General features: G+C 38.6%; 1 protein-coding gene across 8 annotated transcripts in view; it reads left to right on the top strand.

Moving 5' to 3' along the window:
• TRAK1 (trafficking kinesin protein 1) overlaps nucleotides 1-25,844 on the top strand; it is a 112,518-nt gene that overhangs the window by 60,316 nt on the left and 26,358 nt on the right. For all 8 annotated transcript variants that reach the window (XM_054019570.1, XM_054019569.1, XM_054019566.1 and 5 more), the window contains 9 exons: nucleotides 6,859-6,935; nucleotides 11,378-11,494; nucleotides 15,826-15,926; nucleotides 16,825-16,933; nucleotides 18,316-18,394; nucleotides 21,515-21,645; nucleotides 22,157-22,231; nucleotides 23,089-23,226; nucleotides 24,531-24,607. In XM_054019570.1, coding sequence (XP_053875545.1) covers nucleotides 6,885-6,935; nucleotides 11,378-11,494; nucleotides 15,826-15,926; nucleotides 16,825-16,933; nucleotides 18,316-18,394; nucleotides 21,515-21,645; nucleotides 22,157-22,231; nucleotides 23,089-23,226; nucleotides 24,531-24,607 — 878 coding nt within the window. In that variant the 5' untranslated portion in view covers nucleotides 6,859-6,884. The remainder of the gene's footprint in view (nucleotides 1-6,858; nucleotides 6,936-11,377; nucleotides 11,495-15,825; nucleotides 15,927-16,824; nucleotides 16,934-18,315; nucleotides 18,395-21,514; nucleotides 21,646-22,156; nucleotides 22,232-23,088; nucleotides 23,227-24,530; nucleotides 24,608-25,844) is intronic.

Genomic DNA, 25,844 nt, shown 5'->3' with positions numbered 1-25,844 from the left:
ATTCCACTCTAGTTTTGAAGACCTGAGCAATTGGAAACTGAGGGCTTGGCTTCACTATCATGGAGATCAGTGCTGTTGCAATCGATGCCGTGGGTGTCGATTTAGCAGGTCTAGTGAAGACCAGCTAAATTGATGGCAGAGCGCTCTCCAGTAGACTCTGGTACTCCAGCTCCTTGAGAAGAGTAAGGTAAGTTGACCGGAGACCATCTCCTGTCGACACAGTGTAGTGAAGACACCGCAGTAAGTCGACCTAAGCTATTCACATAGCTGGAGTAACGTAATTTAGGTCGACTTACCCCAGTAGTGTAGACAAGGCCTGAGTTCCAAACACAGAGAAGTCAGTACAAGCAGACCCACCTTTTGTCCTCCCATGAATCCTCCTTATCTTGTTAATCTTGCTCCTGTGGCTGTTGTCAAAGTTACTTCAGCCTTCTGGACTTGACATTAATGAGAGAAGCAAGGGAGAGACATTCAGGATGATTGTCTTTGTTGAGTTCTGTGATCCTCTATGTAGTAGAGGAAAACTCTTCCAGTGCATATCCTGCCTTAGGGGAACGCTACAAAATGGCTACCATCTCTTTGCGTGCCCCCTTCCCCATGCCCTAATTGTTTCCCAAACCTTTCACCTGTTTAAGAATGAATAATATAACACATCATTAGTTTGCTGTATTTGAGATCTTAATATTGGAGCCTCCTGGAGACAAGCTGTTTGAACACACTGTGTGTAAACTGTGGTTGTAAACTCCCTTTAAACCACATCTTGGGTGGAAAAATTAGAACTTCTACAAATTTCAGAGGAAGAAATAATTGCTCCTTAGTATAAAATTGCATTGTAAACTGCACAATCAGACTGTCAGCAAGCATAGAATGTGATTATTATTTTGTTTTATTTTGACCTGTGTGTTGGTGGTATTGCTTATAGAATTTGTAACTTAGAGGGAAAAAATAGCTGCTGTATCTACTTGCTGACTGTGACTTGACCATGGCTAGGCAGTTGATGTGCTGTGACCACAGTTTTATTACACTAATAGTTTTTTCACTGCCATGTGGTGATCTCCCCCACTGTTGTATCCACCTATTACCTTTTGTCTTGTACTTTGATTCTAAGCATTTTGAGGCAGTTATTCTCTTTGTTATGTGGGTGCATGGTGCCTTGAACAATGGAACCCTGAACACTAGTGGATGTCTCTAAGGACTACCACAATACAAATATTTATTAATAATAATAATAATGTTTTTCTAAGCAGCGAATGACTGGCTTGCAGCATTTCAGGGGTGGGAAGTGTTTTTGTCCAACGATAAGAGTTTTGTTTTGTTGTAGATTTAAGTTGTTTATATTGAGCATTGTCACTAGGCATGATACTATACAAGCACTGAGGAAGACCATTCCTTCACCTAAGGACTTCGTAATAAAAAACAGTGGTGAATTAGGATGTTGAGGGAAAGGAAGCAGAAAAGTATATGCAGGAAATGAGAGAAGTGAGGCTATAGAACCTGTTAGGTGCATATGTTCTATTTATTTTGACTTGTAACATCACACACAAATATGCATCCAGAGCTCTGTGCACCCATGACAATCTTTGAAAATATGCAGCTATACTAGTATACTCATTCAGTCACTCCCCCGAAAATATGCCTTGACAACTGCAGAATTGAAGCAACCAGCCTCACCAATTTCCCTCTTCCTTAAAAGCTACGGAGAAAAGTCGAGTTTTGCAGTGTATAAAGGCTTGTTGACAGCATCTAATGGCTGTTTTGGATCAAAATGGGGGACGACAGTGAATTTCCATAGATAGGATCACTGAGATTGAGTTGCAAAGGATATATACATGGCAGGGCTTGAAAAATCCCACGTCCACTCCTTCATGAGAATGAGAAGCTTTCTCTGGGCACTGTTGGGACCTAAGCGGTCTACTCCTGTAGAATTTAAGATTCAATTTTAAAAAGTGTTTCTACCCTTCAGTTTGCAAAAATAACCTTTAAAGAGTGAAATTAATGTAAACCAATGTAATGTCATGCTTCTGAGTTTATTCCAGTGCCTCTGTTGCTGCTTATTTGCCAAGCAGTAGCAGAGTGTAACTGAACACAGTTTGACTGTTGCTATGTAAATCCCGTGTGCAGCATTTATAATGGTCAGGAATCACCTTCAGGCTTCTGCTGTTTTGAGAAGCTCTGAGCAGCAGCAGAAAGTGGCTTTGGAGCTGTTCTTGAGGGAGGACCTCTCAAAAACAGAGGCAGGAAGAGGAATAGAATAACATAGACCATCCTACCTCCCAGGAGTCAGAGGAGAGAGGGTGTGAGAGAGAACAAGAGACAGAAAGTTTCTTGACTTTTCCAGCAACTAGAAGGAGATGTAGCTTAAAATTTACCAAACACCCAGCCTCCAGAGGTTCAGAGATGGACAGCACTCTATTATTGTTAATAATTAATAAGAATAATTGTATTAGGGCTGTGTCTAAAGGCCCCAAATGGAACTAGAGCCTCATTATGTTAGACTCTTTGCAAACATGTCAGATGGCATGCTGCTACCTGTCCCAAAGCTCACAGTCTAACTCAAGACAAAAGGTACCAAGTCAGTTTACCCTGGGCATAATCTTAGTCCCCTTCCATTTCCCAGCAACTGGAATTGGGAATGTGAGGATTGAGGAAAGAGCAGGTTGGCTTCCTCAGCAGCCCTTTATTCTTCCCTCTCTCCTTTCTTTTAAAATCTTCCTCAAACTATTAGATATTCAGTAAATTTTCCAAGCCCCGTCAGATGGTGTACTAGATGGAGATTTTGGTATAAAGAATAAAGTACAGATCTTCCTTCTTACATGCTTGAGAATGCAAATACCTCAGGCACCCCACCCTAATTAAAGATTCAAGCCCTGTCTTTACTGGGCATTGCTCCTTCCTTCTGAGTTATTGCATGTCCAAAACCTGGTCTCCTGGGGACTTTACCATTTATTAGTCTTTTAACGCCCCTGAAAGAAACATTGACACATACAGCCACATTCTCTTTTAAATTGGTATAAAATGTGGGAGAATATGAAGTTTTTGGGTTGTGTTTTAGAGCCTGTGCATGACAGGAATTCATGATCTCTATTGCAATTACTATATGTATATTTCATTATATGCATGTGAAACCCCCACAACTAAAACACAGCCCCAATGATTTTCATTAATCGGAGTCTGAGAGGATGTCTGTGATCTTCATGTATTTACATTTTTTGTGACACATAATAATGTTGTATTAAATCGTTGTCACCAGGATCCAAAGATGTTTTCTAAGCAACTGCCAAAATTTTGTACATAATTCTTTTTGTTCTTGGAATCCTGTGATTTTTTTCCTCACTTGAGTGACCATTTTATTGCCTAATATTCTTCTAACTCTGAATTGAGAGGTCTGAATTGCATTTGACTTGGATATTATGAGTGTGTACTCACAGACATCACCCCCTCCCTATCATGCTGCTGATTTGCCAGTGTGGAAGAGGAGGTCAGTAATTATGCGCTGTGGGTTTTATATTACAGTGCACTGTCCTTCATTTGCCCTTTTCATATGGTTACAATAGTGTTAGAAGGCTAGTGTTCAACAGGAACTGGAACAATCCAGATACCATATTCATTAGGGCAATATACTTTTAATTTACATATCTCATTGGCTAAAGCATAAAGTCAGGAGAAGTTTGTGTAATCAAAATACCTTTTTCTGTTCCCATCAGGCTTCTGTTTGTATTTGGTTCATGGCTTTGTTTTTTTTCTCTTGTTGAAGCAATTAGTTTTATATTAATCCTCTAATGTTCCTCCCCTCTATGATACCAATTTCTTTAGCTTTTGTGACTGTAGTCTCCAATCTATTGAAGCGTGTCAGTACATTTGTAACCTTGCTGTTATATTCAAAGTCAAATTTCTTATCCAAAGCAGCAATCCTTGTTAAATGTATTGTTTTAGTCAATATTTCTCTAAAGGCTTTGGTTTATCCTACATGGTGGTTCAGCTGGGTGTGAGGTTTCTGGAAGGGGATTAACTAAAACGGTAATGCTGCGGCCTTCGAGGTTGGGTCTTTGACTGGAGTCTCAGGCCTGAATTTTCGTTTAGACTGGCTATTAAGAGAACTCAAATTGCACTTTGAAGGCCCTTAACACTGTCCAGAGTGATGTAACAGAGACTTCATCTAAATTTTGGTGGTTGCTCATATTTAATGAGGCCATAAAGCCATTGGTGATCAGGTTTATTATTATTATTATTATTTTTTAACATTCTTTGTTCTTTGAGACCATTGTGATAGCTTCTGGGACGTATTACCTGCCGTCAAAATTTTTTATATATATATATACACGTATATAAAATTATATATTATATAATATATATATGTATAAATTCAAAGGGAAGGTTGGGCTTTGACTATCCCATATCTATTTGGGTGTTAAGACATTTATTGAAAATGATAGATTTTGATTTGTGTGTACAAAAGACTGTTTCAGTCATGCATTGCGTGACTTTAATTGTCTTGACATTGCTGCTTAATAGCAAAAAGTGCTGATATCCTGCTTTTAAAGGTTGTGTAGCAAGTTCTTAAGAAATAGTTGAGTTAGCAACTGCACATAACAGCCCTTATCAACCTTTCTCCCAGTCAAATGACCTTGCTCAGTCCATGGGAACACCACACTGTTATCTACTTGTTTGGGTTTTATCAAGATGATGATAGTTTTGCGGTCACTAGGGTGATGTCATGTCACCTTAGTCACAAACGGTGGCAGTGTTAGTGTTAGTAATGACAATCCCAAACATTAATTTACCAACATTGCTGAGGGAAAGTTATAGCCAAGGAAACTGTGTATGAACAGTTGTTTGGGATAATAAAATGTTGGTCTGTGTCAGTATTTACAGTTGGCATTTTAGATGTTGATTTATGTATTATCGTGTTGGAAACTGTTTTTATGGTTACATTGAACTTCTTTATGAATGGACATTTAAAGTTACGTAGTTAGTGCAAATCTCTTTTCTTTCTGTCATGTTTTCATGAAAAATTCTCCGTGCAATGATTACCCCAGTTTCCTGCTTCCTCTATGCTCCTGATTTTCGCAAGTTAAAATATTTCTTGGCAGAAAACAGTTGGTTTCTGCAAACATGTAGTTTGTAAATGCAGCATGTTTATGTTTACACTGTAGTATATATTCATTCTGTGTTTCATTTTTATTCTCTTATCTAATCAGTTTTTGGGGGGGTGTAAATTTCTGGCTATAGGCTTGTAGTTAGCACTTGCTAACTTTTTAATTAGGTTTAGAGTAGTGTAAGCTAAAATCCCTGATAGTGCAAAATTTCTGCAGGCAGTCCTATGGAGTTCACTGGGATTGCTTACAAGGCTAAAAGTTAAGCATGTACGTAAATATTTACAGGATTTGGTCCTAAAATTCTTTGACATTCTGGGTTGGTAAGGCAACAGGATGCCTAATCAGCAACTATTTTTATTCATTGGTGTATATCAGTTGTTGTCAGTTGTATGCCACCTAATCTGTGGCGTCAGGTTTAACCACACAGCATGCAATTATTTTAAAGTAATTTGGACTTGATTTCTTTATACTGAATTAACCACCTTAGAACAATATCGCCCAAACTGTGCATCAGCCGTAATTGAAACTCTGTCAAAGATAAATCCACTTGTGAAGAATAGTTGCCTTACAGCAGTCTCCTCTGCAGAAATCAATGTAATCAACTAATATAGCTCTGTATTAACAGTCCCTTTTTTCCAGAATGGAATGTTTAAGCCATAAAAACATTGGTGGAAGGAAAAGAAGAGTTCATACGAGTAAAACAGGAGCTGCTGAACTTTTTTACAAATTTATTTCTGTTCTGTTTAGAAATCTCAATGTCTCTGAGACTCAACCAAGGTCACTATGTCTCCTTCAAGAAAAAGTCATGCTGTCAGACAAATATTTTCCCAAATTATTCAGCAGGGTAATAACACTGGTTTTATTTAAGTGTGTCACATCCATTTCAGTTATGAATTGCTTTAGATAGTAATACAACAGTCTTTGTGACATGCTTTAGTAACCAGATACATTACAAGGGCTATTATATTTAGGTCATTCAGAATCAGAATTGTGTATATATTTTATATGCACTATGCAGTCTTATATGATAGAGCCCAGTTTTGCCAGCCTCACACAGAGCAGTATCTTCTATGAGCTTTCCCGTTGGTTCTACTTCAATAGGGACTAATGGAGTAAGACATGGCTCAATGTAAAGGTGACACAATGAGCCTTTGTGCATTTTGTTTGTTTGTTTTTACTTAAAATGTTTTTGCATTGAGTTTATAGTACTCATTCATTGATTCTCTCTTAATGGTTTGAGAAATTTATAAAGTTTTGTTGTGACTCCATCTTCCCCCTTAGACTTGCAAGACACACTTAAAAAAATTTTTTTTTTCAATTTGCATTTAATCAAAAGTAAATTTAACCGTTTTACACAGAAAATTCCAGGTTTGAGGCTCTGAATTTGTTTGTGTTGAACAGTTTAATATGTATGGATTTTAAAAACACTTCAGATTGATCATAAGGCCTTTAAAATTCCTAGGATTACAGTATATACAGGACCTGAAAAAAAATTGGCAAAAGCAAATGCCTGCTACAGAACAGAAATGCCAATCTTCTCAGTTCAATATGAAACACTAAAGATGACATTTTTTTCTTGTTGAGTTCATTGTTTTCATAGTTCTTAATGTTTCCCAAAACTTAAAAACTTATATCTGTTAACAGATATAATTTAGATTAATTTTAGGATTAAAGTTTGATTCTTCTTTTTTGCAAGTAATTCTTAATTTAGTTTAGTTTGAGTGGCAGATGTAATGAATTTACGTGTCTTGTTTTCCAACAGTTTTATGTGCTGAAAGAGTGGGCCAGATGACTAAAACATACAATGACATAGATGCTGTTACACGACTTCTAGAAGAGGCAAGTATTCTTTTACACAGCTGTTCACTTTATGACAAAGACATAACATAGATTGTGAAAGAATCTGTGTTGATAGAAATTGCCTGATTTGTTTTCAGTCATGGTGAAACAAATATTATAAATGCACAGTCACTACATCTCACTGGTAAGGGACATACCTTTATTAATAAAAGGTACTTAGTTTGTTTACATCATTTGTACAAATTCACCACATGTGTTCATACATAGCTAAAGCAGATTTATCTCACTATTGCCAGAATAGAAAAAGTGACATACCATACTGAATGATGTGAGGAAAAAAGTTAAGGTTTACATGAAATCATGGTGTTGGCGGGGGGAGAGGGGAAGTGAGAGTGTATTTTTGTTTTCCAAATATGCACAGTATTATAAATGTTTTTTTTAAACTAGAGCACATAAAGCTCGCAAGTCTATTTATTGTTTATATTATTTATAATATTTATTATTGATATCTCCGTGTTTATAATCTTTAGGAAAATATGTAGTTACCAACTGATAAACAAACCTCTCCTCCTCTCCCATGTACTTTTCTCTGCCCTGCCTCCAAGTTTTTCTTTATTGCATTCTGGTGCCTTTATATTTATATACCTACCATAATATATGGCCATTAATTTATTATGATTGAGGCTAAACGTTTCAAGTAATAGCAGAGAGAGAAAAATGACCTACAGGATAAAATTTTTGTACTCACTAAATATCCTAATGACTTAATATTAATTGATCAAAACGAATTCTATTTTTAAAGTATCAGAGGGGTAGCCGTGTTAGTCTGGATCTGTAAAAAGCAACAGAGAGTCCCGTGGTAGACTACATCTGTTAGTCTTAAAGGTGCCACAGGACTCTCTATTTTTAAAGTAAATGTAAGCAAATATTTTTGGAAATTATGTTTGCAAGGCATTATTCAGATGAAGACTAACAATGCGGTCTTTGTTCTTGACAGTTTAGTACTTAAATCTTAGTATTTTGGTCTGCTTCATATTGTGGTAATGCTGCATTTGTTTCACGCTACAAAGCTCTCTTAGTACAACAGACCCATTTCATGTAGTGCTAACCCAAAATACCTGAACTGGTGCATTCTTTGACCGCGAAGCTGCAAAGGAATAAGCGTGAGCGCAAGTGTCTGCATTAGTGTATCTTGGTTGTAGAATTGAGGCCTTTGGTTATGCTTTCACCTGAAATCTTTAAAAACAGTTTCCTATGTACTATTCATGTTTAAACCCCAGATACTTCACTTACAATGATTATATCTGTAGCACGCCAATGATAACTGTTCTAATTACTCTTGTATTATGCATACACGTCATGCTCTTTTTGCTTATGCATTTGCTTAGATTCATTTGCATGGTTTTGTAAGCAGGTATTGTATCCATCTGGAAACTTACAAATATCCCCTGGTTTTCTTTGAATATGAAAATTTCTTAAATTCTCTCCTAGCCCTAGAGGCACGTGGTTTTGTTTGTTTACATAGGGCTGTAGCCAACACAAAATCATTTGTGTGCCTGGTGGCTGTTCTGAGGTGGTAGTTCCTTCCATCACCCCTTCTAGTAGTGGCAGAGCTAGTCATTCTGCATCTGCCCAAGCCTGTCTCCTCCCTGAGTCCACAAAGCTTGATTTCTATAGAGCTGTAGCAGTCTAGCCCCTGTGAACAGTGTGGGATGCACTGAGCCAACAGTCTAAAGCAGAGGGAGTTCTTTCCTCTCTGGTTGTTAAAGAGGCCATGTGACCTGACAATGGTGCATCTTTTGCTAAATTCTCTAATGTTGCTCAGTGAGAGAATATATGAGGCTCATTGAGCCAAAGTTTCTTGTTAAATCTCTTTTTCTCTTACGCACATGTGTGGGCGTACGTTCCTCTCCCGCAAATGGTGACCATAAAGAGGGACCCCTCCAATTCGATCTGACAAGTCACAGTATCTGTGTGTATTTATCCTTCACAATCTTTAATGTATTTATCCTCACTCCTGGGAGGTAGGGAAGTGCTATTATTCCCATAATTCCAAATTGAGACCCAAAGGGTATGTCCACACTGCAATTAAAAACCCATGGCTGGCCCGTGCCAGGTGTCTTAGGTTTAAGGGGCTGTTTAATTGCAATGTAGATGTTCGGGCATGGGCAGGAGCCCCGGCTCTGGGATCCATAGGGCTCTTCCTTCCTCTCTGTAGTTCTATCTGCTGCAAATATTTTTCTTTTTCATTTTGACCTTGTACAGTGGGCCAGCTGTATATGCTGGTCTATTACACACCATTAACATATTTTGTATGGCCTTCTGGAACTTTCATGGTCTAGAAGGCCATGCATAATTTTGGCTGGATAGGGCCCTTGGTTTCTAATGCAAAAGTGGACTTAGCTTGACATATTGGAAATCACTTAGAGACAGCACTACCAGATCTGCAAACTATCTTAAATTATTTAAGAATTATATCAGCACTGGTAATTGCTATCTACTTTTCTACTCTTCTACTGCATGGAGACACTTGAAATACATGACATTATTGTGAACCCATGTCACTGGCAATGAATCACTAGCTTCTTTTCATAGACTTTGTCTTTATCATCCATATTACAGTCAATAAATGTTAGTAATAATGAGTGTGACACTTGTCAGCCAAAATAAACAAGCACATAATAGCTACTTTTAGCAATAAACTGAAAGGGATAAGTTTAGTTCTCAGAGGAAGGAACTGAGCAAGAGGAGAGAAGGATATACAAGGAAATTGGCACCATCACTGCATGTAGACTTTTACAAATGTAACACAGTAAAAATGCATCTTGGTAATTCAAAATTCTATAAGTGCTGCAAAGTTGACACCCTAAATTCATTGCCCTGTCCAAAAGGGCTCACTCTCTAATGCCTTGGTCCTGCTTATACTTGGGCATGTGTTTTACATCAATTGGGACTACTTCTGTTTAATGTTAGGCATGTGCATTAGCAGGATCAGGTCCCCAATCTGTAGTATATTTAGCATGGTTTACTGTCCACACAGGGTAGGGCTGGTCCTGTGTGTGTGTGTGAGCAAGGGAGGAGAGGGCGTAGAGAACCTCCTCCTGTAACCGTGGGCACTTGGATGGAGGAAGCAGGATGTCTTTAGACTTGTGTGACTGATGGGCTAGCCAACCCTGGGGAGGGGAGGGGCATGCTAACAGAGCTGGCCCAATCCAGGGGGATGGTAATGCACATTACACCCTTTCAAAAGGTGGTATGACTGTTATATCTGAGTTCTTTCATCCAGGGTTTTTGCCACCCCAAGCGGGGGGGAAGCCACGATTGCAATTGCACTCCGGCGGCAGCTTCACCGCGCCGCTTTCTTCTTTGGCGGGAATTCGGTGGCAGGTGCTTCTCTCTGAGAGGGACTTGCTGCCGAACAGCCCGACGTGCCGCCCCAAGCACCTGCTTGCTGGGCTGGTGCCTGGAGCCGGCCCTGCTTTCATCTCCAGGAGTTCCTTCAGAGCCCCCACAGGCATGTTGGCTGGATCAACTCCCTCTAAGGTCTGGTCTACACTTTAACCTCCCAATTCGAACTAAGGTACGCAACTTCAGCTACGTGAAAAACGTAGCTGAAGTCGACGTACCTTAGTTCGAACTTACCGTGGTCCAGATGCAGCAGGCAGGCTCCCCCGTCGAGTCCGCATACTCCTCGCGCCGAGCAGGATTACCGGAGTCGACGGGGAGCACTTCTGGGTTTGATTTATCGCGTCCAGACAAGACGTGATAAATCGAACCCAGAAGTTCGATTGCCTGCCGCCGAACCAGCGCGTAAGTATAGACAAGCCCTAAGTATACCACTTGTATCCCTATCTGAGTGCAGGAGGCAGTGACTTAAAGCTATAGTTTGGCCTACCTTCTTTGACATAGTCACCTCTATTTCTGAAGCTATCAAAAGATAGTATAATGCACATTCACAGCTGCTGCGTAAATTTTACACTTACTAGAATTTGTTTTCAAATGGAGCAGAGGAGAAACTGAGAAGCACGTTAGCATATCCAAGTGTATTCTGTCTGCTTATATCTGTGCTTTGCTGTGCTTTCAGAGCTCTTAAAATATAATCTGTAATGCTCCCTGCAAGCGCTCTACCAAAAGGTGCAAAGAAAAAATTGCATGGTTACTGACAGTAATTTTTCAAATAGAATAAAAGAGCTGGAATTAGATTTGCTTCAATTAACATTTTTACATTACAGTAAGGCTATGCTTTCATTTGTACGGTTCATTAACTGTACATGTCAATTTTTCTGGATTATGTAGGTGTAGCCTAAGCAGGAATAGGACAAGAAAATGAGCAAAAATTGTTGGTTTCTTTGTTTTTGAAGACTATTCATTCTTTCCTTTTTTCTAGCACAGATTTAACCTTTTTTGACATGGGAGAACCAGTTATTTTCTAAGTGAACAAAAACATTGGAAATCAATGTTCTTTTTTTTCCCTTTTACAGAAAGAGCGGGATTTAGAATTAGCTGCTCGAATTGGCCAGTCATTGTTAAAGAAGAATAAATCACTAACCGAGAGAAATGAATTCCTTGAGGAGCAAGTAGAGCATATCAGGGAAGAGGTAAGGTCATACACATGTGTACTGTCTCTACACCTAATGATGCTGCGGGTCCAGAAAAACTCTTCTCTCTAGCTTTAGCTTGTGTGTAGTTAACTTTCTGATTACTTGTGTATAGGATGCCAATCTGAACGATAACGATTCTAATAGAATATTGTACAAAGTTCATTCTACAAATATGATTGATGAGATCATTTGGCCTACAGGGCTCAAAAAAAAAAAAGGGGGAAATTTTAAGAAAACTATGGGCCATTCGATTTTGCTCCACCTCAGGCTAAATTCTTTGCTTAAACATATTTGTCCCTATTTTATTTTGTTTCATCCCCCCGCACTTTCCTCAAACCTCATTTTGACCTTATTCACCTCCTTTCCCTACATTTCCTTCCCCCCCTCTTTCTTTCCAATATTTTCCTCTCACTTCTCTAGCTCCCTTTTTACCTAGGTTCATTGCTTGCACTTCTCTTTCCATGATATTCAGCTTTTTTTTCTTTTGTTTCTTCTCCCCCCATATCTCAGTGATTATCACATCTCTGTTTGTTTCTCTCCTTTCCCACCTGTAAGAGATTATTTTTCATTTCCCCCCCCAAAATAATCTTCTTTTCTGTATTCAAGCTGATTTCCGTTTTTAAATAAAATCACTTAAATGCTGAACCTGCTCCCCTACTGCAGATGAACATAAACATCATACCACTCTATTTAAGATGTATTATTCATATAAAGTGAGATTTTTAGTAGTCCACGATCACTAAAATCATGTGCATTGTACTTTCTGTACCCCTCTGGTATCATGCCTCTTTAACATACCCAGCTTCATATCCATCAGGTGCTTGGGTGGCTCAGGATAAATTACTGTGTGGGTTCTATGACATGATGAATGATGCTTCTTCGACATATGGTCTGCTTCAGAAAGCAGCGAAGTTACTTGTTGGGTTAAAGAAATAGATATTAAACAGAACTAATGGTTTGGGACTTAGTATCGCCCATCTAGATTTGTTAAAACCTTCTGGTTTATGGTGCAGTGGTTTTGCTATTTTTCAGTAAAATGTGGAAGAATCTGGGGGTGTATGTGTATGTACGAAGGTTTTTGTGATATGTATGTGTGTATATTACAGTTTTGGATAGCAATAGTAATGTGTTAAGTTCTTTGTATACATATTGTGTGTCTGTGTATAGGATGACATGGTGCAGGTTCATCCCAAATGAGTGCTGATTTAAAAAAATAAATAACACCATAGAACACTATAATGTATATTGTATGTGCTATATATGAAGTATTATAAACATATTTGAGAAATGTTGAGAGTTCTGAAAATTATCTTCAGTATTATTTATTGCATCTCCCTGAGTAGAGAGCCAGATTAACTAAAAATGTCACAACGCAACGTCTGTTAGTTTGCTGCCTTGAAGAGCTAAAAGTGAGTTCTGGGTCCCTCCTAGAAACACTTGGTGACCTTGAGCTGAATCGTGCCCATCCTGGGCCTCTTGCGGGTGCACTTCTTGGGGGAAGATTAAGAAAGGTTGAGAAATTCCATAGTTGGTGGGAGGGGTTGAAAACAGGTTGGTTTTTAGAAAATGCTTGTTTATGGAAGCTTCTCTGGGATTTGTGATGTTAGGGTAAATCTGAGCAATGCTATAATGAGCAAGTTGTGGGTGAGGCAGTTACAGGTGCATGATGCATGGAAATACACCCAATATATGGAGGTGATCTCTATGGGAGAAATTCCAAAGCAGGTGATAAAGGAATTACTCACTCACCTTTGACAGCATTGCCAGTTTGGCTGCGTTATTAACAGCTTTCTTATACAAAAAATGTCATGATTCATCTAGGAAATTGCCAGCTTCCCAGTGGGACCAATGATATTAGGGTTTAAAGTCATAACACTTTTGTGTGTAGAAAATCTGAGGTGAGTTTTAGTAGGTTTTGATATTTCCTCTGAGTCCTGTTCAGTTGGGAGTCATGATAACTAAGGCAACTGACTTTGCAGCCAGAGGGATACAATATATAGTCCCTATAAATTTCTTTTAAACGTTCCTAAAATAGTGCAGCATATGACACATACAACATACCTGATGGTGGTGTATGATATATAGATTTTATTGGCACTTTTATGGGATGACGTGGCTTCTTTACTCATGGGTAGTGCAGCCATTCCATATTCATGTTAATAGTCTTTGTGCCACACCATCATGTATCCTCAGTTTATTCCATGGCTCTTCATTTGATACACGTGTTGCCTTTACATTAACATGTAGATTTTGTATTTTCAAACCTATATATCATTGTGAGGAATAGACTCTGATCATGTTCTGATGAAAACTGTGACTTTAACCCACATGTTTCAGGCCAGTTTTTCTCTTTATATTGTCTCTTACTTGCCCTTCTTAAATACCAATGTCTCCTTCACCTGCAACAAGCTGCTTTTGTGTGATCACTTCAAAACAGTTTGAATTTCATTTTTCCTTCTGTCAAGAGGACAGAGCCCTTTCCTTCCCAGTCTTATCTAATTGCTACTAATTTCTACCCTGTACAACTCTTTCCAGTAGTACTAAATTATGAAAACTGAGACTCAGACCTACTGTTTGGCACTAGAGAACAAAAGGTGAGTGCACTGAAGCAAAATGCTGTACTGTATGTCGGTGCACTTTAGTCACCGGGTACCTGCTGTTTTGGAAGTATTTTACTAGAGTCTTCAATGTTGTATTGGACAAATTCTCTTGATTATAAATTGCGTTGACTGCAGAAATAACTGTTCAACCTTTAGGTAGCACAAATAAGTGTAGCTTCCCAAGTAAAGCCTGCCCACCCAGTGCTGTGTTGCAGTGTTTAAAAATTAAGGATGCTGCAGCTTCAAGATCAAAATTTCTGTCCTTTTGCTGAAATATGACATTACCATGTACAACCTAATCCTGCCTGCTTTGAAATCTGATCTAAGAGCCAGAGTAAAGTGAACTGTCAGTCTAGGATAGAGTGGAAGGAGATTGTTGGATTTTTGCTCTTCCTAGTTATTCTGGGTTATTCTATTTACTTTATTTAACCCTAAACTTCTTTCCTGTTCTAGTCATCTCTGTTGTGTGCTCCTGCAGCAGCTAATGCAGTGCTAGCTAACTCATCCTCCGTGGGGACTGTCAGCCCAGTGACCAGCAGTTTATGGTCACTCTTAAACAGTAGAGCTTTGTAATTTTCATTTAATTGCTAGATATTACACCTGAGTTAGTGTTTGATGTTTGCTAAAGCTCAGTGTTTGGTGGGTTGAGCCCACCACACTCATTTCCAGACTGTTTTTCATCAGAGCTAGTTTTCATTTCCTCTTTTACAGTCAGAAGGGGGGAAAATACTACTCTGAAATAAGACTTTTAATCCACTAGAGCAAAAGGTAACATATGAAAGATAAGATGATCTCTATCTAGTTAATGAATAAAATATGTGATGTAATTGATGTTTTCATGTTAATAAATACTTAGTCCTACAGTGTGGGAGAAATAATGGGCTTCATCCTGCAAACTGTTGCTCGTGGTTAGTGGACCTCTCATCAGAGTGAGGACTTATAAAATGGGTTTTGGATTTTAGATTGTTTCTGCAGAGCTGGCAATTAAGAAGAAAAAATCTACACCTTTTCATTCCTAAAATGAGCACATTTGATACAGAGTAAGATATAATAAGCATGGGATTCTATGATACCACTTCTATAGAATCACTTTTCAGAGTCAAAGTGCACTCAGAAGCTAATAGTTCTTTGCAGTCTATGCAGCACTGATGTAATGTGCACCCTATGGCAAAACCTACTAAACGGTGGATCTGCTACATTCTGCACCAACTAAAACTTGACTGGTGTCGAAAGGTAACCCTATATGGAGAGAATTATGATAATCCAGTCTGAAAGTCACAAAGGCAGGGATAATGGTGGCCAGGACCATGTCCAAGTGAAATGGTTATAATCACTGTGTCAGATGCAGCAGAAAAGAAATGCTAGGCCTGATTTACAACTGCTTTACTCCATTGAAATCAATGGAGTAATGTTGGTGTAAACCTGGGACGGTGAATCAGACTCATGGAGTGAAATGAGACAGACCATTTGCCTCTCTTGTTTCCTTTAATAGCAGTGGGTAATTGGATTCTTGCTTTCTTTAAAAAGAAAGGGGAAAAAAATCAAATGACTGTTTAAAGATTTTTCAAGAAGTAAAAATTGTTTCCAGTCCATTCATCAGGGTGGTACAGTGGGCTCTTGACTAGTCTGAAGGAAACATATGAAAGATGAAAAACAAATTGATTTAATTATTAAAAATATAAATATGTTTAGAAGGGAAGTGATAGATTTACGCTCTTTTTTGCTCAGGTTTCTCAGTTACGCCATGAACTTTCCATGAAGGATGAGCTGCTTCAGTTTTATACCAGTGCTGCTGAAGAAAGTGAGCCAGAGTCCATCTGCTCAACACCGTAAGTTATCAGCTCAGTTCACTTTTCCTGAATCTGAACCTTTCAGGGATAATAGCAGGAAGTTTAAGAGCAGTGTTGATACCCTTGAGGGTGGCAAAATTAATCCTGAATGGAATAAAGCTACATTCATAACTTAAACCTCCAACTTGCGCCACACATTTTCATTTGTTAATGTTTGTATTGGAATAACTGAACTGATTTGAATGTGGGGAGGGAAGGAAAAAGGAGGACAGGAGGACAGTGGCATATGATACCATAGGCTGCTCTAACTCACATTGGGGCTCGCATAGACCACCCCACAGGATCAGTGAGCTACCTGGCATGTACCTCCCCACCATACCATCTTTCTGTCTGCAGGGGAAAATCTGGCCAAGTGATGGAAGACTAACCTCCATACTCACATTGCTTTGGCTGGCAAAGACTTGAGGCATTGCTAAAATATGGTGCACTGTTTGACAGCAGAGGGAGGGGATAACGCATGGATTACAGTCTTCTCTGGACAGTTACCTGTCTGAGCAGCACGGCAGACTTTGAGGAGACTGCCTGCCCTTGTCCACTTGTCTGCAGAGTTATTGCAGCATTCAGGTGGAGCATGTGCAACGTGATTCATGAAGCTATTGTATTATTTTTTGTAAGTCTGCATGTGAAGGTTGCTTTCTTCCTAATATCTGTGGATGAATAGCTTTCCCACAGGAAGTGGGAGGAATATGGAAAATTGTCATGGTTACTTTTAAAATGAGATGAAAATGTGTGTTGTCACAAATAACTTAAAGTGAAAAGTCTGAATTTCACACAGCTCTGGCTGTTATGGGACCTCTGTTAAGCCTTTTCCCATTTGTCATTTCCAAGGTTTCAAGTAAAATGGGCCTAAAGTAAATGTTAATGGTTATGTTACCAGGTTGAAGAGGAATGAGTCTTCCTCCTCCGTCCAGAACTATTTTCACTTGGATTCTCTTCAAAAGAAACTTAAGGACCTTGAAGAGGAGAATGTTGTGCTTAGATCAGAGGTGAAATCACTCCCTTGTATACTTTGTTTTTAATAATTGCAGCCCTGCTTCCCTCTCCCTTTGAAAACCAGTGCTCTGCTGATGATTGTTAAATAAATATTCTTAATGGAAACCCTCATAGGGGAGGGCTATCTTACATAACAGATCCCCTTGTAATATGGCAAATCACCAATTTTGATCTTAAAATAGTGTTAAGAGTCCAACTGAAACCTATACATTTCAGGAAATTCAGAGCAAAGGCTTCATGTGGAGGGGACAATATAGTTCTATAATCGTGTTAGGGGACAGTATTATAGCCTAAAACCTGAGCAGGTCACGTAGACTGAAAAAAAAATGGTGTTAGAACATGGCTGACCCTTGCTGTACCTGCAGGTTGGCATAGGATCCTTAACCCATACCAGTGTTAGCAATAGGCACAAATGTCCTACCTAAGTATAGAGAGAGGCAGTATTACCTTAAACTCTAAATGGCCTTAATTTGTGAGTTTCAAGTCAGGCCTTTAACATTATTTTAACATTGTTTTTTGTGGATTCATATTTTTCCTTTTATTTTGGGACTGTTCAAAAGAATAAAAAACATGTATGTGGGTTGATGGAGTCCGTCAGAGTTAATATATGTTCACTGTGACGGCCACGTACCAGATAAGTAATTACATTTGTGATTTTTCAATGCAGTTTTTGAACTTACAATATTTGGGGATATGTTATAATTTGCGAACTCTCATTGGTGTTTAGATGAAATACCATTCTCAGATTCACAAATTCATTAACTTTCCATTACAAATGTAAGTCACTCTTTTATAAAGTATGTTTTGATCAATATGCAGTCTACTTCACCTTTATTATGAAAACACCCAGGGAAGATAAGTAGTGTAAATATTATGTTGTGGGTATTGTGAGGGTAATTAAGGTGGGGCTGGAAGTGAAAGTCTTCTGGCTTCAGGGGTTATAAAAGAACACTTTACACTTAAGTCCAATTGCGTAGCCAATGCTTTGGATGAAATGTAACATATAGTGTTTAATTTAAACATGTAATATCTTCATCTATTTTAGAGATCTCAAAACGTATCTGTTCAGGTGATCAATTTATACACTGTGCACTCCCTGCATGTGGTTTCGGTCATCTTCATTCCTGTTAAAATAGTGACACCTAGTGGGTGCAAATTTCTGCATCAAATCTGTGGATGCTGAATGTTCATTTGGCCCCTTTTTTTTTTTAGAGATTGAGGGGAGACAAGGGGAGTTGGGGTTTTCTCACTGTCTTCCTGGAGTTGTGATTTGAAAAAAGGATTTGCTTTTTTGAAGCAAATGGAAACACTACAACAGATTAGAAAACAACCAAGATGCTAATGTGCCATATTTTGATGTGGACCTTTTGAACAGGCCTGTCAGCTGAAGACTGAAACAATTACTTACGAAGAGAAAGAACAGCAGCTTGTAAATGACTGTGTGAAAGAGCTGAGTATGTCCTTTTTTTTTCTTCTCCTTTTTCACATCTGACGTTGTGTTCAGTGTTGTTGTAGCCATGTCGGTCCCAGGATATTAGAGAGACAAGGTGGGTGAGATAATATCTTTTATTGTACCAACTTCTGTTGGTGAGAGAGACAAGCTTTTGAGGTACACAAAGCTCTTTCTCAGGTCTGGGAAACAGATCTAAGGAACAGCACTGTGTAGCTCAAAAGCTTACCTCTTATCACTAACAGAAGTGAGTCCGATAAAAGATATTACCTCATCCACCCGGTCTCTGTAATTATTGTGTTCAGCCATATTTAGGTTGAGCTGTAAATTCATAAATGAGTCATTTAAATGAATCATTTACCCTGTGGTCCTTCATTTCCTTACAAGTATTATCTGTCTGTCTTTTAAGACTGGTCATGAGAAGAGAAACAAAAAACTAAAAGTCCCTGCATTCTTGTCACTTTTCTACCTTTACTTTATGAAATAATGTACGAGAAAGGCAGAGCCATCTTTCAGCCTGTCAGCTTCACATTTCATATTGGAATTACATCACTTAAGACCACATTTAATGTCAAGATAATTTAGCTTTAAGTACAAGTCCTTGAACTAAAATGTAACATTAGAATATATCTACAGTATCCGCATGGGCCATCAATGAAGACATAATGATCAGGCATTGAAAGAGATGGAAACTTTCAGATGATTTATTAGTAGGCTTGGCAGAATTTCATTTTTTTTTATAGTTTCAGTGGATAATATTAATAACACCAATGTTTACTTGTAAGCATTTTATCCATTTTAAATTTTCACAGTTGTGTGAAATTATGGGTTTTAAGTTTTGGTTTTTTATTTAAATGTTCAGAGTTGGAAGTAAATATGGGGGAGTCAGAGAATTATTTAATGACGTTGAGGTTAAAAAAATTAAAGCTTTATGAACCATTAAACACAAACTATCAACATCACATGTCAAAATATAAAAAGTAAATACAATTAAATCAACAAATCAGGCCTGTTTTTAGTATTGATTCACTAGTCTATTTGTAACAAGCGTAATTCAAAAGTCGAAATCACTGGATTCTGACTCTTAAGTTTTCAAGCAGCATTTTTCTTTCTTTGCCTGTCCGTAAATATGGATTATTGTCGATGGAAATATTTTTTCATTGGTTAGTATGTGTACAGTGAAATGGACATTTACTCATAGAAGTCTCATCTTTCCAATCCTACTTAGGTACCAATGCACAACAGACAATTTAGGCTTAAAGAAAATGTGCATAACATTTTTTATTTAAAGATACTTTTCTTCCTCTTAGTGAGTGAGGCTAGGTGAATACATTAGCATTTCTTCCCCGTGGTTAACACGAAAATACCAGTTCAGCTTTATTATGATATATGTAGAGGTAGCCAAAGTGCAGCTCATTGAGTTCTACAGTAACTGCTTGAACTTGATGGAGCAGTGTGTGCTGGGATTTGCAGTTTCTCTGGGCCACACCTGTGTATTATCGATGACAGCTGCTGCATTTTGTTCCATTTAATTTAAATTAAGTGCAGTCTTCAGGTTCCTGACAGGCTGACCGTGTCGCCTCTGCTGGCAAAGTTTGGATGTTCCAGTGTTAAAGGACTAAATTCTCTAAATATGTTCTTATTTTTCTATCAGTTGAAGCATCAGGCTCAAAGAACTTAAAACACAGCAGGAGTTAAACCATTAGGATCACAAGTTTATGCATGAAATAATGCTATTTTCAGACATTCTAAAACTTCTTGAATGAAGTTGAACTGGATCTCATTTACTGCACAGTTAGTAGGAAAGTAGCCATGAAATTAGGCATAAAGCAAACTTTTCATTAACGATAATTTCCACTGCAAGACACTAAAAAAATGCCCTAATCTTAGAAATGTAGGACGGGATGGGACCTCAATAGGTCATGTAGTATAGTGCCTTGCACTGAGGCAGGATTAAGTACTATGTAGACCAGGGGTCAGCAACCTGTGGCACACATGCCAAAGGTGGCACGTGAGCCGATTTTTAGTGGCACTCTGCTGCCAGCCGGAGTCCCGTCCGCCGGCCCCACTCAGCCCGCTGATGGTCTGGGATACCGGCTGCTGGCCCCACTCAGCCCACAGTCAGTTTGGAGTTCCAGCCACTGGCCCTGTGCCAGCCAGGGTCCTGGCCCCGCTCAGTCCACTGCCAGCCTGGGATACCAGCTGCTGGCCCCGCTCAGCCCACAGCCAGACTGGGATTCCAGCCACCCGCCCCCTGCCAGCCAGGGTCCTGGCCACCAGCCCCATTCATCCCGCAGCCGGCCTGGGATACCAGCCGCCGGCCCCGCTCACCTCGTTGCACTATTATTTACTTTACATACAATAATAGTTTAGTTATATAATATAGACTTATAGAGAGAGACCTTCTAAAAATGTTAAAATGTATTACTGGCACGCGAAACCTTAAATTACAGTGAATAAATGAAGACGTGGCACCCCACTTCTGAAAGGTTGCTGACCCCTGATCTAGAGCATACCAGACAGGTGTTTGACTAACCTGTTCTTAAAAAGCTCCAATAATCGCTATTCCACAACCTCCTTAGGTAATTTGTTCCAGTCCTTAACAACCCTGACAGGTAGGAAGTTCTTCCTAATGTCTGACCTAAATCTCTTGCTGCAATTTAGTCTAATGTACCCATCTTTCTGTTGTTGAGAAAGATAGGTTTGACCTGGCTGTTTAACGTGTTTGAATGTTACAATGAAACCCAGTTACAGTGAAATAGAATGAAAGTTTCGATTTTCAGTGCATTTCAATGTGCAAACAATTTTACAGTGAATCTTACTATTGAACTTTACTGTTTCTATCACAGTTTAACATACTGCCTTGGTACACCATCTTCACTGTATTTGCAAGATGTCAGTTTTGCCCACAATAGGAAATCTTGTTAGCAAGTATACAGCCCACATTGCAGCATCAGTTCTCTATATTTTTTAATATTTTTGTTGTTGTTGTTACTTTCTCAAAGAGACATTATCTTTCCGTGTTTTGGAAAAAGATTTTGCTACATTAAGCAACATTCTTCAGAAAATTCCTCTTTTTATAGACAGTGGGCGTTGAGTTGTGATTGCTTCTCTCTTGTTAAAGGGGATGCAAACATCCAGATTTCCAGTATCTCGGAGGAGTTAGCAAAGAAAACTGAAGATGCTGCCCGGCAACAGGAAGAGATCACCCATCTTCTTTCTCAGATAGTTGATCTACAGAAAAAGGCAAAATCTGTAAGCAATAATGTTTGTTACACCCCTCAGGAATTTTTCCTTTCTCTCCCATGTGTGGCAGTCTTGTTTGACTTAAATCGCTTGCATGGTCATTTTTTAATGTAAAAAGCAGACCTGCCTTTAAGGTTTTTCTTATAGAAAGATATGGATACCTGATTTACCCATTTCATATTAAATATAATTCATCAAAAACAATGGTTAAATTCATCTTGAGTAATTAGAGGTGATATTCTGACATTGATTTCAGCAGGGTAGGATTTCACCATAGCTGTTTCAGATAGAGGATATCCATTGATTTCCCAGAGCCTAGATGTGAATTTGGGAGGAGAGAAATATTTTAATAGTGGATGCAGTCTCATGACCATTTAGCCAATACAGATACATATATAATATAAATGTCCCACAAGAAGGAGAGTGGGAGAATTTCACTATTCACATAATTAAGAGCTGTCCTGGAAAAAAACATGTAATCATTGTATTAGTATGTCTACCACTGTTTGGTGTATTTTAGTGTGCAGTCGAAAATGAAGAACTTGTCCAGCATTTGGGAGCAGCTAAAGATGCCCAGCGTCAGCTCACGGCAGAAGTAAGTATCATGAGTAATATTAGAATGATTTGGTAATAGGACAGCAGCTTTTCACTTCTAAATTACCAGTTTAATCCAACCAAGACTGCTAATGACAAAAAAAGCTTTTGGCCCCTCATGACTGGTCTATGTGAAATGAGGTCTTGGTCCCAGTCCATTTCTCGATGCAGCAATGTATTCCTCTCAGACAGGTCCCTGTTCCCATAAACATATGTACAAGTGTGTCCGTGAGCACACACAATTGACATGAAATGGCGATCTTGTTAGCCATCTCGGGAAAACAAGGATTGAAATGGGGTAGAAGGTATAACTAACTTCTGCACCTATCGTGGTTGGCACCTTTAGGTTATAGGGTAGGTCTGTTAGCAGAGTGAGGGACAACCTGGGGAAATTTGCATTTACTGTACTCACAAAGAACAATCCAAAATTGTCGATCAGTTACCTCTCATGGGCACTACATTCACATACAAAAAGTGTGTGTTTAAAAAAAAAAAAAAAAAAAAAGCTAAAGGAGACTATTTAAATATTAGATTAACATATAATGTAAGTAGTTATGGAAAACTGTCTTAGAGTGGCCTTGATTTAAGATTGTGTCTAAATACTTTAGAACACTAAAAATCTCATTAAAATGTTCTTTATCTCTTATAGTTTTTGACATTATAGTTGCTATACTTGTTGCATATGCATTCCATATGCCCAAATAATAATATCTAGTTATTGCAATTTACGTATAAATATAGCATTTGTTCTCTTTTTAAACAGTTTCCCACCCTCAGTAGTTAAAGTAATTGTGGCACTTGCAGGGCAATTGTACGGCCCACAGTGTGTTGGAATCTTTCTGACTATGCTTGTTACAGTTGCGGGAGCTGGAAGACAAGTATGCAGAGTGCATGGAAATGCTTCATGAGGCGCAGGAGGAGCTGAAGAACCTTCGGAACAAGACGATGCCAAATGCCATATCACGTCGCTACCACTCGCTAGGCCTCTTCCCCATGGTGAGAAGATGTTTAAATGTGCTAGTACAGTGCCAAGCGTAATAGGTTTATGATCAGCGTGAAACCTCAAAGCACTACTACAATACAAATAATGAAAAAAAACACTACATAAAAATTTTCCAGAGCAATTTTGCTCTGTTACACTGGTATGGATCTCTGAAGTAATTCCATTGATATCAGTGGCACAGATTTACCGAATGACTGCAGTGAAGATGTGTGAAAGTTGCACCAGTGTAACTAAGCAGCAGAATCTGGCTCTGTCATTTTCTCCATTTCTCACTGTTTCTCCATTTCCCATTGTCACGAGAGAGCAATAAAAAACTTCTTGTGACTAGAGCATCTTCGTACACTCATAGTAGATCCCCAGTAAAGTTTGTAGTTTGCTTTTCTTACATTCCCTTTTTAATATCCAGTATGGGCCAATTTAAAACACATTTAAGATCCAGGTCTCCTCAAATACAACTGGTTATTGTACAAATGCAGCAGGTAGCTGCTTGTGAAATGCATGAGCTAAGAAGGAGTTGTATACTTTGTTAATTTTTTTTTTCAAATGATTAATTGGTCAGGGAAAAGAAAGTCACTTAGGATGTTGGATGTTAAGCATTTAATGGACTTGGGGACTTACTAGCATTTAACTAAGTAATAATAAAAATGTGGTCCATTTCAGGAGATTAGTATCCAGTTGTAAAGACTTGATGGCCGAAAGTGCAGCCCAGAGCTTTTAAACACTGCTGAGACACTAATAACCTTGGAAACACATTGTGCCAAGGTAGTCATTACAATTTTATAAGCAGAACATTAAAAAAAGAAAACCTATGAATATATTCTAGTTTTAGTGTGTGAAAGAAAAAGTGGGGGGAAAATCCACCCACTCTACTATTAAATATGTAATGACTTGTACATGAAGGGAAGCATGATTTTATGCCAGAAATACAGGTCTGGAAGTCAGGAGATGTAGGTTCTGTTATCACCTATACACATACATTTTCTTGGCATCTTTGAGCAAGTCACTTAACCTCCCTGTACCTCCATTTCCTTCTCATCTTCTCTACCCTGCAGTGGTGCTGTGATGCCATTTGCAATAATGTTTGTAAAGCACTCATCCGATGGTAGGCACTATAGAAGTACAAATAGTAATTATTATTTGTTATTACATCGGCCATTCATATTTTTTGCTTAGTCTCCCAACACTGAAATCTGTTTTTAATTTTAGAACTTCTTTTCTTGCTAGAAATCTAGAAATATTACTAAATTGTGGGAATATTAATTTCATGATATGACAAGAGTTTGTTTGTTTTTGATAGGACTCTTTGGCAGCAGAGATAGAAGGATCAATGCGAAAAGAACTGCAGCTGGATGAACCAGACTCTCCTGACGTAACGTAGGATCAATATAATTGGCTCCTATATTCTGTGTTTAAAAAAAAAAAAAGTCGATGCAGTTGATTTTATCCCAAATGTATTACCATTTGATAGAAGAATAATGACCCCAGGGTGAAATGAAGACTCTTTCAAAATGCAGTTCCTAGTAGAACTGCTGTCCACATCACAAAAATTGTCATCGCTGTAGATGCTTGCTTGTTTTTCCAAGAAAAGACAGTAGGCCTGGAAGCTGAGCTGCCCTCTCATTCCAGGGTTGAGGAACATTGACATCATGGTTTGGGGAAGCTTTCACTGTTGTGGATAAAGGACTCTCATCTTCAATTTTGCTGTCTTACATTTTTCAGTAGTGCTAAACCTATATTTAAAAAAGAGAAATTTAAAAATAAGGCAGTCTTTTAATGAAACATGGAGCCATTAAATCATTTTTTCTCCAGAAAGGTTGCAGGCTGAAAGCATGACTTGTCAGTTGTGCCATGCGTTTTGAATGGGTGCATTTAACATGTTTCCTCATTTTCCTGTTTCATTCTAAATGTGAAGTTTACAAGGGTCCTGCACTATAAGAGCCTTTTTAATACAATCGATACAACCATGCCATTTGATAGAACACTTTAGGTGACCTGGTGCATTATAATACAGTTTGGGCTTGCCTGTGTAGACCTGATTTAAATTGTGTTAAAACCACTTCACAGATTTCTACAGATCAGGTAAAAAGGTTGCAACATTCTTTGGTCTCATCTACATAGGCAAGACCAAAGTGTTTAATAACACTGCCACCTGGTACTGTAAAATCTGCTATGTAAATTTGCCCTAAGAGTTCTTGTAAACTTCTCTTTGTTGGTCTTGTGGAAGATGAGAGTAAATAGCTAAATTGGAGGTTTGGAAGGAAATGTTTGGTGTCTTGCCCATAATCATTGGGCACGGGCAGGAGTGGAAACCTATTGCCTGCTTGGTGTTTTTTTGTAGGTCCCCCTGAAGGAAGGTATGACAAGATCTGAGCTTTTAATGATGTATTTCCCTCTGAAATTATTGCTTTAATTCTTATGTGATGGAAATGTGTATACTGAGACAGGGAGTGAAAGGGATAATCTTGAACTGTTACCCTATTAGACTTGCCTGAGTAATGATTTGGGGTGAGTCACTTGGGCCCCTCTCTTCACTAGGGAGTAATAGCAGAAATTCCCATCAGTGTGCTGACTGATTGCGCATCTCAAGTGAGAGTCTTCATGATGAGGCCTC

Source organism: Malaclemys terrapin, chromosome 2, assembly GCF_027887155.1.
Source record: "Malaclemys terrapin pileata isolate rMalTer1 chromosome 2, rMalTer1.hap1, whole genome shotgun sequence".
Lineage (NCBI taxonomy): Eukaryota > Metazoa > Chordata > Testudines > Emydidae > Malaclemys > Malaclemys terrapin.
The sequence above is the reverse complement of the archived record's forward strand: the minus strand, read 5'-3'. Positions and strand labels throughout refer to the sequence as shown.